Source organism: Tachysurus vachellii, chromosome 15, assembly GCF_030014155.1.
Source record: "Tachysurus vachellii isolate PV-2020 chromosome 15, HZAU_Pvac_v1, whole genome shotgun sequence".
NCBI classification, from domain to species: domain Eukaryota; kingdom Metazoa; phylum Chordata; class Actinopteri; order Siluriformes; family Bagridae; genus Tachysurus; species Tachysurus vachellii.
This window is the reverse complement of record NC_083474.1, coordinates 9,825,976-9,843,570: the sequence shown is the minus strand read 5'-3', so window position 1 is coordinate 9,843,570 and position 17,595 is coordinate 9,825,976. Positions and strand designations below refer to the sequence as shown.

The window sequence follows — 17,595 nt, the reverse complement described above, 5'->3', positions numbered from 1 at the left end:
GCTGTTATTTTGAAGCACGACCTTTCCAATGGAAATCTGTTTTTCTACTTATATTGCATCAGCCATTTAAATTCCAACAATTAAGGACACTTGTAGATGTAATTTATGGAGTTGTTTTTAGGGAAGGATTAATACCACAAATAAAAATCCCTTCATTATAACAAAAAATTCTTTCCACATGGTGAAAACACTGACTTGGGGACTCATTTGCACCTTGTAACAGATGATACAGTTGAGCTTGTTGCTACAATACAAAGATATAGAATTGCTCTAGAGGATTTAACCACAAATGAGCACTTCCACTGAGTATAAATTACAGTAAGGATTGTACGGCTAATAAAATACTGGAATGATGTTTATTTGCTTATCTGCAGGAGTCCCAGCCTCAGTATTCACCTAGTACTTTAATAGGTGCCCAAAAATGCTGTTATATTAGGTAGGTTAAGGATATACTTGATCTGGCTAAATAAAAAAGCTCACACTTAAGATATTAAGAAAATGTCTACACATGAAGAACAGAATAAACTATTCATTTTTATTTTTTATATATTAATTTATTTTACGTCCATTAAGTATTTTAAGTCTATTTTATTTTTAAGCTAGTTTAAAAGCAAGTAAAAATATTGACTTTATGGCTTAGTTGCACCATTTTTATGTCCTACAGAGTAGAAATGTTTAAAGTTTCATGTCACCACAATTCCCTGATGAGAGTTCACATCATATACAGCAACATTAACGGAGTGGTGTGACAGCACTTTTATCCCATTGCCTCTAAAATCGTTGCAGCATCATTTTCCTCTCACAAACGCTTATTGATGTCATTCCAAAGCAGCATTCATGAAAACACCTGACACTGCAGTTTATACGTGGTTTAACAGCACAGCAGTGCTCCTTTAAAAAGCCTAAGAGATGTGCCATATATCACGTCACCTTTGTGTGTGAGAAGGTTCAATGTTTTAAATTAAAACACTTTCACAGGCTGACGTTGATGCTGAATCCCACACCCCCATTTTATTTGCTATCTTCAGTGGAAGCACTGGGTGTTATCAGCACCTTTATGTTGTAGGATGTAATTATAAAACAGCCAAATGGTTTAATCGAAATTATAAAGCCTGCTTGCAATTAAATGCTCCTCTCTGTAGTAACAAAATAATAAGCCACAACTGACCAACTAGCACAAATCTCCAAGAGGCTGACATATCTCTGATAGGTCATAGGTCTGAAGAAAGCTGAAGAAATCCATCCTAGCGAGAAGGTGTTTGAGGTCGAGTCTAATTGGAATGTGGGTCCAACAGGATTACTTGAGAGGCTTCGTAGATCCTGAAGCATGTGAACTACAGCTTTAACGGCATGAAAAATAATGGCATCCTACAGGGATGAACGTACACATGCAGAATATATCTATATAAATTTCCTGAAGAATCAAATGCTTGTGAATTACAGGAAATATGTGTTAGAAAAAGGTTTAGAAAATAAAGTAGGGAAAATAAAATAAACACTTGAATATAATTCAAATAATTAAACCTTGTCATAAATGAATTACCAAAACCAAAAGTGGCATATACAGTAATTACAGACAAAATGTTTTACACAATCTTGTATGCTTGATATCATTTATCATAATGTCTCTCTGCTATAAGATGATGTTAAATAATATTCATTCATTCATTCATTCATCTTCTACCGCTTATCCGAACTACCTCGGGTCACGGGGAGCCTGTGCCTATCTCAGGCGTCATCGGGCATCAAGGCAGGATACACCCTGGACGGAGTGCCAACCCATCGCAGGGCACACACACACTCTCATTCACTCACACAATCACACACTAGGGACTATTTTCCAGAGATGCCAATCAACCTACCATGCATGTCTTTGGACCGGGGGAGGAAACCGGAGTACCCGGAGGAAACCCCCGAGGCACAGGGAGAACATGCAAACTCCACACACACAAGGCGGAGGCGGGAATCGAACCCCAACCCTGGAGGTGTGAGGCAAACGTGCTAACCACTAAGCCACCGTGCCCCCCTGTTAAATAATATGTTTTTTGTAAAAAAAAAAAAAAAATGTATTTTTTTTTTGTAGTAGTGTGCCAATTGGGAGGATCACACTTTATCTGTCCATGACAGGCCTGGACAGCAGGGAGCATGACCAGCTGACCCGATCTACACCTTCTCCTATCAGTGGGAGCCATCTGTTTAGCCAAATGGCCCGAAACACCACAGCACACACAGAGAAGTCTGGTCTTAGCCTTTTTAAAGATGCCTGCCAGACACAACCCTCTCTCCTTTTGTTTCAATCCCCTCTTCTCTTCCTTCATCCTTTGTAAATCCCTTCGTCAATGTTTCAGTATAGAGCAAAGAAACACCATAAAATGTCTAAGCAGTAACAACAGCCTTCGTAATGACTAGTATCATAATCTATAAAGCATAGAGGAGCTTTACTTTTAAAACACAGAATCAAGAATGTCCTAGGGCTGAAGATGAGATGGGACATGAGAAATTGAATAAAATGGAAAACACACACACACACACACACACACACACACACACACAAAAAAAACAATTCTTAGCATGGAATTTGCTCAGGCAAGAACTGTCATTTCTTTAACATGTAGTTTCACAGCAAATGTATGCTATGTGAACAGAACAGTTGATGATCTAGTTAACTAATAGGCAGTTCTCATCCGTCAATCTACAATATTTTTGACAGGTGAACAGCTCTCATAAGTATTTATGCTCCATGATTACATGTTGCTATTACCAGACCCTCAGGTTTAATGAGTTTCTGTTGGTAAATTCCTGCCTAAATGCCCCAATGAGTAATGAGTGACACACTCAAAACCATATACTGTAGATTATACATCACCATTTACAACAACATATTATTAATATACATTAATATGTCTGAGCAAACAATGAAGACAAATTGGTCATCATTACACTTTTTTCCTGTACTGGTTTATTTTACTGTATTCAGACATACTGTGCTAATGTACATACGATACATACGGCTGGCAGACTGGCAAAATAATTTGACATACGGCTGTCTGTCTGCTGGGAAAACCAGTCAAAAGTTTTCACCAAAATTGTATTTTATTGCCAATAATTTGTGAATAAAATGTGTGAATTTTAAAAAAAGGCACTTAATTAGTAACAGCTACTTGTGCAAGCAATTATCTAAAGAGCCAATCACATGGTAGCAGTGCAATGCATAAAATATGGGTCAGAAGCCTTGAGCAATGTCAACTATCAGAATGGGGAAAATGTGAGCACAGTGATTTTACAGTGTATTCTTGTCATAGTGCACTCATCTAAGCAAGCAATACGTAATTAAAAATTATAGCCACAGCTTCATAAATTAGTTACACAAGTTCTCCCGCTTCAGTCTTCCACTTATTTGTTGTGGAAAAGGAAAAACTGTGAAAATTAAGATTTTATTTTTAACGTACCTTTCTCCTTAATCCATGTCCAAAGCATTCTTTTATCAGCGCACATATTACGCTTAAATTATGTATAATTGTTTTTAACGCGACGTGGAATTTATTACAATTTCTGCATAAATTCACGTTCGGCTTGACCGAGCATCATCAAATGACTTTTTTTGTAATTCAATTCTTTTGATTATATAAAAATCAAATCTTAGTTAACCAAATTAGTCAGTATTCACTTTTACAAACAGTTATATATCCAGCCACTAATCATCATCAATGAAACAAAACAAGAACAGTCCTGTTCATTCACACCGTTTTTAGATGTTGCCCAAAATGATCCATGTTTTTTTTTTCCTTTCTTTGTCACATGCACTTTCCCCATCATGGTCTCATATGCAGCAATTTCAATTATCTCATCAATCAAGTCTTTCAGATCTGGGGTTTTGGGGTATTTCCATTTGCCTAAAATCATCCTGGCAGCTGTGATAGTAAATGGTTTTTTTTGCTATGTTGGGTACCACTGACTTATCTCCAAGAAGGCATAGTCATGGCTCTACACCTAAATTAGATCTCAAGAACTCCAACTAGTACTAGGAGAAGCTAACTATGTGTGGACTTTGAGGACAACAACCTCCTAATCAATTCACAATTGTCAGACTGTATCTGACTATAGAAAGGACATTATTCATAATAACACTCTCAGGTGTTTATAACAGTTTATAATCACACACTAAAGTGTCACTCAAATAAGGAAGAGGTTCCCTTTTAAGTTCCTCTCAAATTTCTTCCTCTTCCATCTAAGGGAGTTTAATAAACGTTTTGTTCTATGTTTCTTATGTTCTGTAAAGCTGCTTAGAGACAAGATCCATTGTTCCAAATAAATTTGAACTGAATTGAATTACTTTCTCTTTAAGTACTCTCAGAATCTTACTCCACAAAGGGTGTGTGAAGGACTTTTGAACTTTTCCTGCCTTCATTTCTAAGCAGTACAACCCAGTTTTACAGCAAGTCCCCTTTAACCAGGGTTGAGTGGGTGTGTGTCACAGTGTGCCAGTAGTGATTATATAAGTGTAATAGGAGAACTTTGGTCTGTAGTGACATTAGGCTGTAGCACATTTTAAACAGCATTGCTTTTTCAACATGGTGTATGAGTGTATTGTTATAGGAGCGGGGATTCAGGGCTCGTTTACCGCCTACCACCTCGCCAAAAATAACAAGAAAACTCTCCTGCTGGAGCAAGTTGGTGATATGCTTAAAAATCTGTAACTGTAGAAGTGGTGCTCTGTCTGTTATTGCTGTTATGTTGCAGATGTTTCATTCATTATACTTTTGTGCACAGTTGCATTTGTGTTCCAAAAAAGAGAGATGTAGAGATATAGATTAAATGTGCGCGCGCGTGTGTGTATGTTTGTTTGTGTTTGTGTGTTCGTTTCTGTTTGTGTGTGTCTGTCTGTGTGTGTGTGTGTCTGTCTGTCTGTGTGTGTGTTTGTGTGTTTCTCTGCAGTTTGTCCTGCCACACTCCCGTGGAAGTTCCCATGGACAGACACGCATCATCCGGAAAGCTTATGAACATGATTTCTATATACACATGATGCAGGAGAGCTATAAGCTGTGGGCCGAGCTGGAAAAGGAAGCAGGGGTAAAGCTGTACAGGTGTGTGTGTGTGTGTGTGTGTGTGTGCCAGTTTATTAGGTACATATTATTTAATTCTATGATTTATCATTAAGCACACAGAACCTCACATTGTCTATTCCAAAGGAGGGTGAATCATTCATAACCATGGTCCTTGGGTTTTAAAACATGTAAGGCATTTATAGGTTACTTTATTAGTCACATAAATGTCCTTGTTAGCCTGGTTTGAGCTCTGGGTCAGGTGTAGGGTGACACTGGTTTCCTCCAAACTCTTAAATTCATATCACACTGTATCTGTGTGTGTGTGTGTGTGTGTGTGTGTGTGTGTGTGTGTGTGTGTGTGCATGGAGTCCTTTAATGGATTCACATCCAGTTTGATCAGGAGTTACTCAAAATGATTGTATCACGTACGCGGGATAAAAACGGACCCAAATGCAGGACAGCTTAACAGAAACAGGGATTTAATAACTAAAAAACACGAAACAGGACACAGACAAAACCAGACATGAAGACAACAGGATTCCGCACTGCACAAGGCAACGCGGCTCAACTAAATAGTACAAATAATTATTTAGACATACTGTAAGGGACAGGTGTGCAGAGGTGGGGAGGAAAAGACAAGGGCGGGCAGACACGTGAACAAGAAACATAAACAAAAGGCACATGGCCAAAGTCCGGGCAGAGTCCTGACAGATTGAATGACTAAATTTGTGTCAATTCTCTTATACCTCTTTATTAGTGTCAGTAATTAGTGCCCAGTGCACTGGTTTGGTTGAAAATTTGTTCTTAACCAAGCAGTGAAATGTTAAAAATCAGCAGCACCTACTAACATGCATGCTAGGCGTGATAAGAATATTAGAAATGTGGACAAATCCTTTGTGAAACTGTTTTGTTACAGTTGTCTTCAACATACAGACTGACCATGTACAGTATGCAGCATAATCACAGGTGAAGAAGAGAATCTCTCAAGCGTGTAAAGGCCGTATAGTGTGGGAAGCCTTCACATGCCAGTCATCCGTTAAAGAGACACGAGAGGTGTTGATGCATGCAGGCTATAAACACAGCCAGCCTGTCACAATTCTCTTCCCACATACAGTTATAAAACCCTTCTGTCCTAATCTCTTCCCACGTACATGCAGTCATAAAACTCTGATCAAGGAGTTATAGCTATAAACTTGAGCTGATGTATTGTGGTAGTAGGCAGATGTACAGTAGGAGTGCTGCAATCCAATATTCGTCATTTTTGTTCCTTTCGGCTTTGTCTTTGTCATCTCTTCAGCAACTTCCTGACACATGCAGACTCATAGTTAATTTTAGATTCCAGTTGGCCGGCCTTGGCATTGCAGCTGTCTTGGATGTGTTAATGGTGATTAATTTACAGGTCTAACTGGAACCGTTAACTATACAGTGCCATATGTTGTAGGCATACTGGCCTGCTGCTGATGGGTCCAGAGAATGGAAAGGACTTTCAGCTCATTAAGAGCTCAATGCAGAGGAACAAGATTCCCACTGTGGTGCTGGAGAGACACGAGTTCAGCCAACACATCCCCAATGTGAACCTGACGAGCGGAGATGGTGCGATTGTGGAAACCACTGCTGGAGTTTTGTACGCAGACCGTGCACTCAGAGCAGCCCAGGTCAACCTCTTCCAAACCTCTTAGATCACTGTGACTGCAGATGACTTTTTTCTTTTTATTAAATTATTTTAAGTTATTAAATGTAGCTAATTATTGGAAATAAGGAGGTTGTAGTGTCTCTAGTCAAAAACTAGTTTCATCAGTTTTCTGTAGAACATACCCACTGCAGTCAGTTTAAATGTGTTGCTCAAAGTTTAGCTGAGTAAAAAAAGAGTTTAAGTATGCCTTGTCATTATAGCCTGTTCTTCTAAAATGTAGAAAAAAGATAGAGCACTTGTCATTTCATTTCATTAGAGTATGACAGATCAGCACAATGCTTCACGAGGAACAAAGCTTCAAGTAGAAAAGTCCTTCTAAGTGCACCATCAAGCACAAAGTAATTAGTCACTTTTATTTCAATAGCCAGACATTTATTTTCTCCTCTCTACATTTATTTTAAAAGATTAATCTCCTTTATAGGGTGCAGATAAGACACCAGACACCTTTCTTAACCTTGAAGAAAATGACATACATTTGCCATCATAATTTAAGCCGATTTCTTTTTTTTTTTTAAATGATCTGGGTGTATTTTTTATGGATGTGACATCCCAACATGCAACTGGACCACACTGTTAAGCATGCACTCTATTGTCTTAAAGATGGACAGCCATCATTAGTCAGTGTAGCTTGTTCTGGCTTTTCTGCTATAGGACTCCAACCTTTCACTTTGCAGAACAGAAAATGTTCTCCAAGTAGCAGGCTGGTCCGGCCTACAGCAGATTATCCGAGTGCAACGCTTGGCTCCCTCGTGGTACTGTCTAAAAGCAGTTCTTGCTTCTTGCTCATTAATTGGTCTGCTGTTTCTAGTCCACCCAGCTTTCTCTTTATCATTCAAAGAATTGTAGCACTAACGATTGACCACAACAATCATAACAACAAGTGAGAAGGACAATATACAATGAATAACACATACATAGGGATATTGTGATAAATATATATATATATGTGTGTGTGTGTGTGTGTGTGTGTGTGTGTGTGTGTGTGTGTGTGTGTGTGTGTATATATATACACAGTATATATATTTAAGGTCACAATATCTATCTATCTATCTATCTATCTATCTATCTATCTATCTATCTATCTATCTATCTACTGTATATGTATATGAGGGTTGCTAGTTCACAAACAATATTTTAGTAAACTCTAAAAGTTTATTAAGTATTAAATTGCTTTCTACAAAATTACATTTTGAAATAGACAGAGGTGATCATTTCAAAACATTCAATTTGTTTATAATTTGTGGTGGTTTGAATGCAAAATTTGAATCATTATTATCCTGAATCCTCTATGTGTCAATTTAAAATATCTGGTATCCTTGCTGAAAGAAAGAATTCATGATCTGGTCAACAATAACAACAGTCCTAAGATCCTCTCCAAAGTATAATAGTCTAATAATATAATAGTAAAATAATAGATACAATAGTAGAATATGATAGCCTTGATTTTTCAAAGTGTGTGAAATATTTGTTTTATTTCTTTTTTTTAAATATTTGCACGATTTAAAAACAACAATGTAGTTCCTGTTGAGTTTGGAGAACTTCAGGAGCTGCTTTTTTTGACACAGCAGCCTTCTAAAAAGAGTCTAATATGGAAATTTGTAACTTGACAACATGCAGGAATTAGCTAAACTGTGCATTTCTGAAGACCTGAATTATTATGTCATTATGTTGTTTTGTTTTGTTTTAGAATCAGTTGTACTCGTTCTTCTGAAGGGTGCCAATAATTATGGTGGAGATTGCATAATATATGTTAATTCTCAGGTTTGTCTGTTATTGGTTGTTCCTCTCTTCAGGCAGTGTTCCAGACACATGGTGGCACGATAAAAGATGGAGAGAAAGTGATTAATATTGAGCCTGGAGATTTAATCACAGTGACAACAGACTCTGGCACATACCAAGCGAAGAATCTGGTGATCACCGCTGGTCCGTGGGCTAAAACACTTCTGTCCCACACTGGACTACAACTTCCACTGCAGGTACTGACTGAACCAGAGCTTGACTTTACCAGCTTCTCACTGGGCAACAGGTAGACAACACTTTACATTCACTCACCTCCTTCATCTTTATCTTCCTTTAAAAATGAATACAGCAGCAATCCTGTCCTGGAGTGAATACTAGAGTCTAGGTCACAATGCATTATCTAAAGGAAAATCATTTCCACCATAGTGCAGCAGTGAGGTCAGAGGCTGAGAATTACACACAAGCCTTCGGTGCGTGACTGGCATCACCTCAGGTCAGCCTGAAAAGTCAGCCACTGCTCAGAATAAACAAGCCAGGATATTTCTCTTTCCCTGTCCAACTTATGAGTCAGCAAGACTCACACCCAAACAATCCTCAATATGTCACACACCAACACGGAGACGATGGGGACGCTTTCAGTGTTGTTTAAGCTTGGTATTGGTATTAAATTGGAATTGCATTATTAAATAAGGCATGGACCTGAGATGCTCCACTCAAGTAAGTGATGTCTGGATTTCTTCTGGGATTTTAGGATCTCTGAATGAGGAAGCAGCATGGAAGCAAGAACTTTCTAAATACTTGTTAATTTTCTCAGGATGTGATTTATAGCAGTGTACATTCAGTTAATTGAAATCTTATTCCTGATTCTGCAGTAATAAGAGAACAGTACTCCTGGTAATTGCTCTTGGATCAGAAACAGCAGCAACAACATCTCTTTCTCTCTCTGTGTGTCCCTGCAGGTGCTAAGGATAAATGTGTGTTACTGGAAGGAGAAGATTCCAGGCTCCTACAGTATCAATAATCGCTTTCCCTGCTTCATCCAGATGCAGCCAAAGGAGGCAGAGCATGATATATACGGCCTCCCTTCCAATGAGTATCCAGGACTCATGAAGGTGAGTGAAAGGATCTGGGCATTTCTGTCCAGCTGATCCACAATCCTGTGTGGCCCCAAAGATGCATCTCAGGTTGGGAATTACACACTGTGCAGTATATACATGAGTATATAATACTATCTCAAATCAAATCAAACATGCGTCAATGGAAGGAACCAATAAGAGTCTTTTTTAAAAGTTAATAAATCAGATGATCACATGATGGGTGTTTCTCATAAGTACACTTTCATTTTAGTTCTTTTTTGGAAAACACTTTAATTTTTCAGTACAATGTACTTAAACCGCTTATTATAAATTTGTCTAAGGAACAGATTTTGACTAAAAGTCGACCTGTGGTACTCGGTTTAAAGCTGCAGTCACACGACACGTGTAGGTTATGTTTTCATGTGAATTAGGCACACAAGTCATGTCCTCATTTTAAAAGGAATAGTAAAAAAATGTCATGTCTGCACACAGGACACTTAAGTTAGTGCTTCCTCAATTTTGCTGTAATGGTCAGAGGTCAGTACAAACAAAATAGATGTTACTGATTGATGATGCATATTTGTGTATCAAAGTTCACCAAAGTTAAATCTTACTTCTATTAAAGGCTATGATGACCCCAGTACAGTGTAATTTGTTACTTAAAACTCATTCATTCATTCAAATTAAAACTCACTCATCTTCATTTTCAGTAACTGCTTCAGACTTCCTGTCGTACTATGGTGGTTTACCTTTTACCAGGATGTGCTGACCTGTACTGCGCATTTGACGTATAAAGGGTCACTGGACCATGTGTCAGAAAAACCACACATTTATACCTGATATAGGCTGTTAAGCTCACACCATGTCTACGGTTTTAGCATTCTTTATAAAAAATATATGAAAGTTAAACTTTACTATACTGTACATTTTCTTCTATCAATGGATAGGACGACTCCAGTACAGAGTAATCTGTTCTTCTTCTGTATCCATTTTATCCTGGTCAGGGTCAGGGTGGATCCAGTGCCTATCCTGGGAACACTGGGTCCTTACACACATTTATGCACTCATTCAAACCTACGAGCAATTTAATGTGTCCAGTTTACCTACAGTACTGGCATGTTTTCGGAAGGTTGAAGGAAACCATAAAAAAACAGAAGTTCAAACTCAAGAATCAAGCTTAAGTTCTAACAAAGGGACCCTGCAGCAGTGTTGCTTTAATCTTAAAACTGAAATGCATTAAATTAGGAACGAATACAAACTTGAATTTCACTTCAATAGATTGTTTTTAAAATCTCATCAGAATTAAGGTAATTTCACTACTAATTTAATATCATTTCAAATTTGACTAGTGGGACTTGACCTGAAGACTAAGCTTTCATAGATCCACTGAGAGCATCACAGAGGATCATTTTCTAGACTGATCTACAAATCCACAGCACTGCTCACTATTCATTTAAGCATGCTAGATTAAAAAGCAGTAGTCTCCTCTCTCCTCTGATCCGTCTTCTCCTGGTCATGGACCATGTTCCCAGCACGTACCCGTGCCTTCTCCAGCTCATCATGCTCGACACGGCTGAGAAGGAGAACACAGAAGGTTGATGAAGCAGTCATGTTAGATGTATCTCTGCTCCAGCCACCAGAACCTGGATTTGTCTGCCGCTCTTGTCTAGCTCCTCCGAGTGAACTACAAATGTTGTACAGTGGAGCTGTACTGCAGGACTCGGCTTCTTGATACGGAGGTCTTTCTATTGTTAAACATCCTACATGTCTTGTCATGTGTGTCACATTTAGGTTTGCTACCACATGGGCAGCGAAACGGACCCGGATGAGCGAGACAGACAGACAGATAGACGGGAGGTCGATGCTTTGTCCGGCTACATCAGCCGCTGTTTTCCTGGCCTTGTGCCTGTGCCTGCTGTTGTGGAGAGCTGTATGTACACTGTGAGTTAATGCCTCCTACTTCCATGCAACCTCTACATAATCTAACACACTCAGTGTTAAGTAAAATTGTAAAAGCAGATTATCAGCTGGATATCAAATCAAGTCAAGATTTATTTATTTTCATTTCAGCCATATGCATTAAGTTTGGAACACAATAAAATGACAACACAGAACATAGTAAACTACATAATGTGCATGTGTGCAAACAGTGAAAGACAGAACAGAACAATAATACACAAGGGACAGGGCAATGCTGACACTACACAGTTTGTAATGAATAACGTGCAACAGTTAAATGCTGTAGACGTAAACAGTTAACAGCAATATACGTATTACTTTATTATTACGGCTTGACTATGTTTTGAATTTGCATATTATATGGTACAGTAGAAACTATACACTATTAAAAACTATTCTTTCAAACTGAAGATTCTTCACATGACTAAACTGCACAGAGCCTGTTGTGTATGTGTGTATAGGAAAAGCTTTAAACAACGCCTAGGGCTGGTTTCAAGAAGCAGGATTTATTTGTTATATTTCAGCTTGATTTGATTTTGTGCTGGATTTCCTGTCTTACTACGCTGGTTTACTTTTTATCAGGCTGTGCTGAGTTATACTGCACAGTTGAGGTGTTCAGGATCAGAGAGTGTAAACGGTCGGATGTCAGAAAAATCACGTTTTTTTTTCCCTGATGTTGGCTACTAAGCTCACACCATGTAAACAGTTTTAGCATTCTTTAAAAATGAATTTAAGAGCATAACTTGTGAAAAGGTCACTTGTAGGTTGTAGAATTCTTATGAATGTCAGTGATGGAGAAATTCCACAGAGGGAAATAACTTTGCTGCCTTTTAGAGCATGATATTGCAAATAACACTCGTCATTAACCTCTCACTTTTCTGCCATCTAACGGTGTTTTTCTGTGTGACATAAGTATATACTGTTGGTCATACAGAGCAAACAAACAGCTTGCTAAACCCATTAAAAGGTGGCTGATTTGCAGAAGAAATGGACTTCTACAGAACATATAACCTAAGTTTCACTTATCAGTCATAACAGATGTTTATCGGAGATAGATGTGATGATAGTGCTACAGATTGCACTCACTTTTCAGCCATCAGTCATGAAGCTATTCACCATTTGACCGTTTAGCAAATGCCACCTATTACTACGATACTATAATCTGTACATAGTAGATAAGAATGTTGCAGTGATTCAGTGAACATGTTCAAGTCAAATTCTTTGCCATGTCTGCAAGCGTTATGCTTTATCATTTAACTACCTGATGATTCTTATTACACACTTATAAAATCTGACCATCCAGCTAACAGAGAAAACAACTAACATTAATGGCCAATATTTTCAGGGTTGTAAAAAAAAAACTCTCTTTACAAAAACAATACAATACATGACATTATTTAGAGGGAGAAAAACATGTACATTTATAAATATATAACATTTCTAGTTGCCTAATTAAAGTATACGTTCGTGTTCCTGTGGGTGTATATGACTGTTCTTCCTAGAAAAGATATAAAGAAAATCCTTTGGCAGTTCCAAAAAAAAAAATCTCTCGGTTCCTCCACATTATTATCTTTCCCTAGCAGCCAAATACAGCAGTGCATTAATTACATGAAAGCTTGTGTTTCTTGCTTTTGATATACTTCTATGCTTGGGCTCCAGAACTGTGTGTGCTGGTTTCATAAAGAACTCCTTTAACTGTACATGAGAAATACACTCAGCCAGATGGACTTGCATTACTGTTGTAAAGAATGTTTTTTTTTTAATGTAACACACATGTGGATCATCTTGCCATGATAAAGTACAACTTAATATTAGACACAGCCCTCTGCTGGCCGTCTCACTGTTTTATGGTTATCAGTTTAAGCAGCAAATTTAAACTGCAACTAAAGAACAATTATAAATAGTCTGTACAGTTTATACGAGTTTATATTATAGGTAATGAATCTAAAATATATTTTCCAGTTTTCACTAAAAGCTGTATATTTAAAAATACCATTTTGTCATTTGGTTGTTTTTTTTATGCCCAAATCCTTTAAGTTTTATATGTTTAAAGTTGACAGATTTGGCACAGAAAAGCCTCATGCAATTGGCTGCACTGGGACTTGTTAAAAAGTTTTTAACAAGCTTTGTGAGAGTTCACTGTGATTGGATTCTTTTTTTTTTTTTTTTTTAAGAATCTGTTAAACAGGAACTTAAAACTGAACTAGTCAAAAATCCAGCTATGATTCATTTTGATGACGCACAGGTTGTCCTCATTTTTTTAACGTTTACATATAAGTTTAGTGGAACTCAATTTAACAACTTTTGAAAAGTGAAATTCTTTTTTTTTTTTTTTTTTTATCCATTCTGATCTATTTGGTTTGTGTGATACTTGTTAAAAGCAGTCAGTGAAGAATGTAGTGAAGATTTCTCTGTGCAGAGTTCTATAATGTAATTCTCTCTGTTTGCCTGATGTCTTTAGATCACACCTGACAAACATTTTGTCCTGGACCGCCACCCGAGCTACAGCAACATTGTGATTGGAGCTGGGTTCTCAGGTCAGCAGTAATAAACCATCCATCTCTTACTCCCATAACTGTGTGGCACACACACAGAGTCACACACACACACTCACTCACACTTGCTATCTCAAAATGCTGGCTTAGTTTTTAATGAGGAACTGAGCTGGGGCAGCAGTGAAGGACAGTGAATGGATCCCCGAGTGCACATGCCTTTTATCCTTTAATTAAAGATGCTTGTGGCTCGCTGTGCCACCACATGCTTCCATAGCTGCCTCTTTGGGACCAAAGGGCTCTCCTGGCATTCAATCCATCTACTCCTATTGTCTCATCCTTTAACTAATTACCAGGCTAATTAATTTCCACACAGACCATCGACCGCAAGGACTCTTCTAGTACAGTTTCATTTTAAAGGCTTGAGGAAAGAAGTGCCATAAAGCTTCTATTAGGGTATATTGGGTAAAGCTATTCATTTTGTGCTGTATTGTTCTCGGGTACAGGAGCCATTGGATTGAGGTGTGATAGAGAGCATTGTGGGATTTCTTCTTCAGCACACACCCCATTAATTATTTATGGCGTTTGTTCTTCTGCCTCCATTCAACATTAGGCCTATGATTGGAACTGAGAAATCCCTGTTATTAACCTTCCACTCGTCTTTTTGTCTCTATTGTGTCCCGTAATAACTGCTTTTGCCCTGTTTGATTCTTCTAAACACTTTTTCTTTTTTGTGTGTGTGTCTCTGGCTGAAAATCTCAAAGCATTCAATGATTTGACTTCAATTCTAAGGCTTTTTTGGGGGAACAACCTTCTATTGTCCACTATGTGCTTAACATAAAAGCTGCTATGCCGGAGCAAGGGCTTCACAGTTGCCATGGTAACCCTGTCAAATTAGCATCACACATCACACAGGTCTGTCTGTCAGAAACTCAGCCACCAGATCTTCAAAAGGCTTCTCTCTGAAAGCACTACATTTAGAATTTCTTACATATTGTAGCTCTAATTTATTCGTCAGTGTCTGGGATTTTATGTACATGGGAAAAGTTCTACTTTCATTAACACAATTTATGTCCCAAATCCATGCAGGGGGAGAACTGCTTCCATGTGTACTTGATTTTTTTATTTTTTTTTTAAAGCTACTATACATCAAATTCTATATATATTCTCATCTAGAGTTCTTTTTGTCACCTGTGCAAAAATCTGATCTGTATCTCCACAGGCCACGGATTCAAGTTCGGTCCGGTTGTAGGGAAGGTACTGTGTGAGATGAGCATGGGCCAGAATCCTTCCTATGACCTTTCACCTTTCAGCATCCACCGCTTCAATGGCAATCCCAAATAAGCTCCATGAGACCAGGGTCTATATCAGAGTATCTGTGAAGAAATTTCTAGTAATACATGATACAATGCTGATGTGTCAAAAATGATGTTAATACACGTGATCTTTTACGGTGCCTTTGTTTAGCTTGAGTGGACAATGTTGGCAAGTCATTAATGCCTAAAATGCAAGTCCTTTTAATGAAAATAAAAAAAACCCCACTATGATAATGTCTATGAAATATACATTGCTAAATGCTCCTGCCAAATGATTTATCTGTGATGTCCCTGGTTCCTGTCTCGAAGCTTACTCTGCTCTAATTCTCTATACAGAAGACCACTATACTGTAAACGTTTACACAAACATAGTGTTCTTCCATGAAATCACTGATATGATCTTCCTGCTTCAGTGGGACCTGCTTCTACCGCTTGATTCGACATAGGAGCCATTACTTCTTGTGATGAGATGCATAACACCAATGTTTTTACCTTCATTCAACTTAAAGAACATTTTTTTTTATGCATTATTTGCTCCTCTATGCCAAAGCGAGGTTCCCCACTGCATACAAAGCAAATTGTTTGTTTAAAAAAAGACATCAGCCACTGAGCAATTTGCCTCAAAGGAACCAGGCAGCATGTTGTTGTGCCGCCTGTAACTATTTCGCCCTGTAAACATGTTAATCACTAATCAGGTGGCCTGTTACTATAGCCGTTCACCACCATCAGCAGGAATGAGGAAATTATACGGCGTGACAGCAGGGGAACCGGAGCCCATTCATCCTTGGGGCTAAGAGCATATTGATTTTGTTAGATTATTAATGGCTGCATTAAATTGCCATCAAGCACGCATGGCCTAATATTTACCTCAGCAGATGAGGGTTTGATGATGGTGTGAGTTTTTGAACAATGCATGAGCAGAAAGCGTACAAGCGAGTGTAGGCTCAGAAGCAGCTCCAGGCTGCACTCCAAGCACGCAGGAACCTGGCTCAATGTCGGAGTCTTAATAAATAATCTTTAAAGCTCATGTGTTTAAGGCTACACAAGAAGTCAGGATTTCAGCTCCAGACTTTACAGGTAAGCTTTTTCTATTCAGAGAGCCTCTAGATGGGGTGATTATGGGGACATTTTGTTTGTAACAGAATAAGAAAGAATTGGATCAGACTTGGTTATGTGGGTTTTTTTTTTGAAAGCTGAAAGAATAGCACTCGATGTAGAGCAGGATAAAACAAAGGAGCAGAGGTGTATTGTAGTGTTTAAGGACTGTAATAGGCTCATCAGGTGAAAGCGGAAAGAATAGAAAGGCAAACATTCGGCTGAATCACTGAATTAGTGAATGTCATTAGTCTTTAAGTGCCTACTCAAACTACACAGGTTTCTGCCGTAGCCATTGGAAAATAGAGATCTTTTAAGATAGAGGACTTTTTATAATGAATGATAAAAATAAATTGAAAGCATTTAATAAAAATACATATTTTTCAATTTAGAATTTAGTTTTAAAAAGATGTAATTAGATTTTTTTAATTAACATGTTAATAATGTAATTGATTATCTACATCGATTGTATACATAAATAAATAAATAAAGTTGTATTTTTTAATATTTCATATTTTTTAACTGACCCAGTTTTTTTCGTTTTAAAATTACTTTTGTTTTCCTTCTACATGTTGTGTTGTTGCACAGGATAAAACATCATTAATCATAGGCAAATAATCAAACAGACACTAACCCACTATTTCAGAGCTGTACAGTCTGTATAGTTCACCAGATACCGTTCCTGAGAGCAACCCAACAGCATTCACGTTGGTACTGTAGCACTCTCAATCCGGCTGTCTAAGTGCACACGGCGGTACTTGTAGATCCTCACCATTTCTGTGGGCTCTTGATCAGTAGTGCCAGTACGCAGAAGGGGTTGATCCTGTTAAAATCCACCCGCATCCCCCTTCTTACTTATGTTGAGCTGCACATGTGCACCACTCCCCACAGTCCTCTACTAAATCCCATTATTCATTCTTTTGCCCACTCCTGATCCATAACACCACCACAGGCATGGCATGAGAGGGCTTCTGCAAATGGTATGATTCAGAATTGGGCTGCAAAAACTGAGGTAGAGCAACACTGAGTGAACAACCTGGAAGGGAGCCTTTGGGCATCCTGTGTTGCTCATTGCCCTGAAGATCTGGAAGGCCATTTCCCAATGTTTGTGTAATGATTAATACTTTTAGGACAGGATATTAGAGCATAATCCAGGGAGTAGTATGTAATAAGTACAGT

General features: G+C 38.2%; 1 protein-coding gene across 1 annotated transcript; it reads left to right on the top strand.

The window, feature by feature from the left end:
- The first annotated feature begins 4,511 nt into the window (after nucleotides 1-4,511).
- On the top strand, nucleotides 4,512-16,192 carry pipox (pipecolic acid oxidase). Its single transcript, XM_060887956.1, has 8 exons — nucleotides 4,512-4,670; nucleotides 4,936-5,084; nucleotides 6,487-6,700; nucleotides 8,532-8,714; nucleotides 9,438-9,590; nucleotides 11,346-11,495; nucleotides 13,975-14,050; nucleotides 15,228-16,192. The coding sequence occupies exons 1-8, from the start codon at nucleotides 4,572-4,574 to the stop codon at nucleotides 15,347-15,349; spliced, it is 1,146 nt and encodes a 381-aa protein (XP_060743939.1). The 5' UTR covers nucleotides 4,512-4,571; the 3' UTR covers nucleotides 15,350-16,192.
- The last annotated feature ends 1,403 nt before the right edge of the window (nucleotides 16,193-17,595 follow it).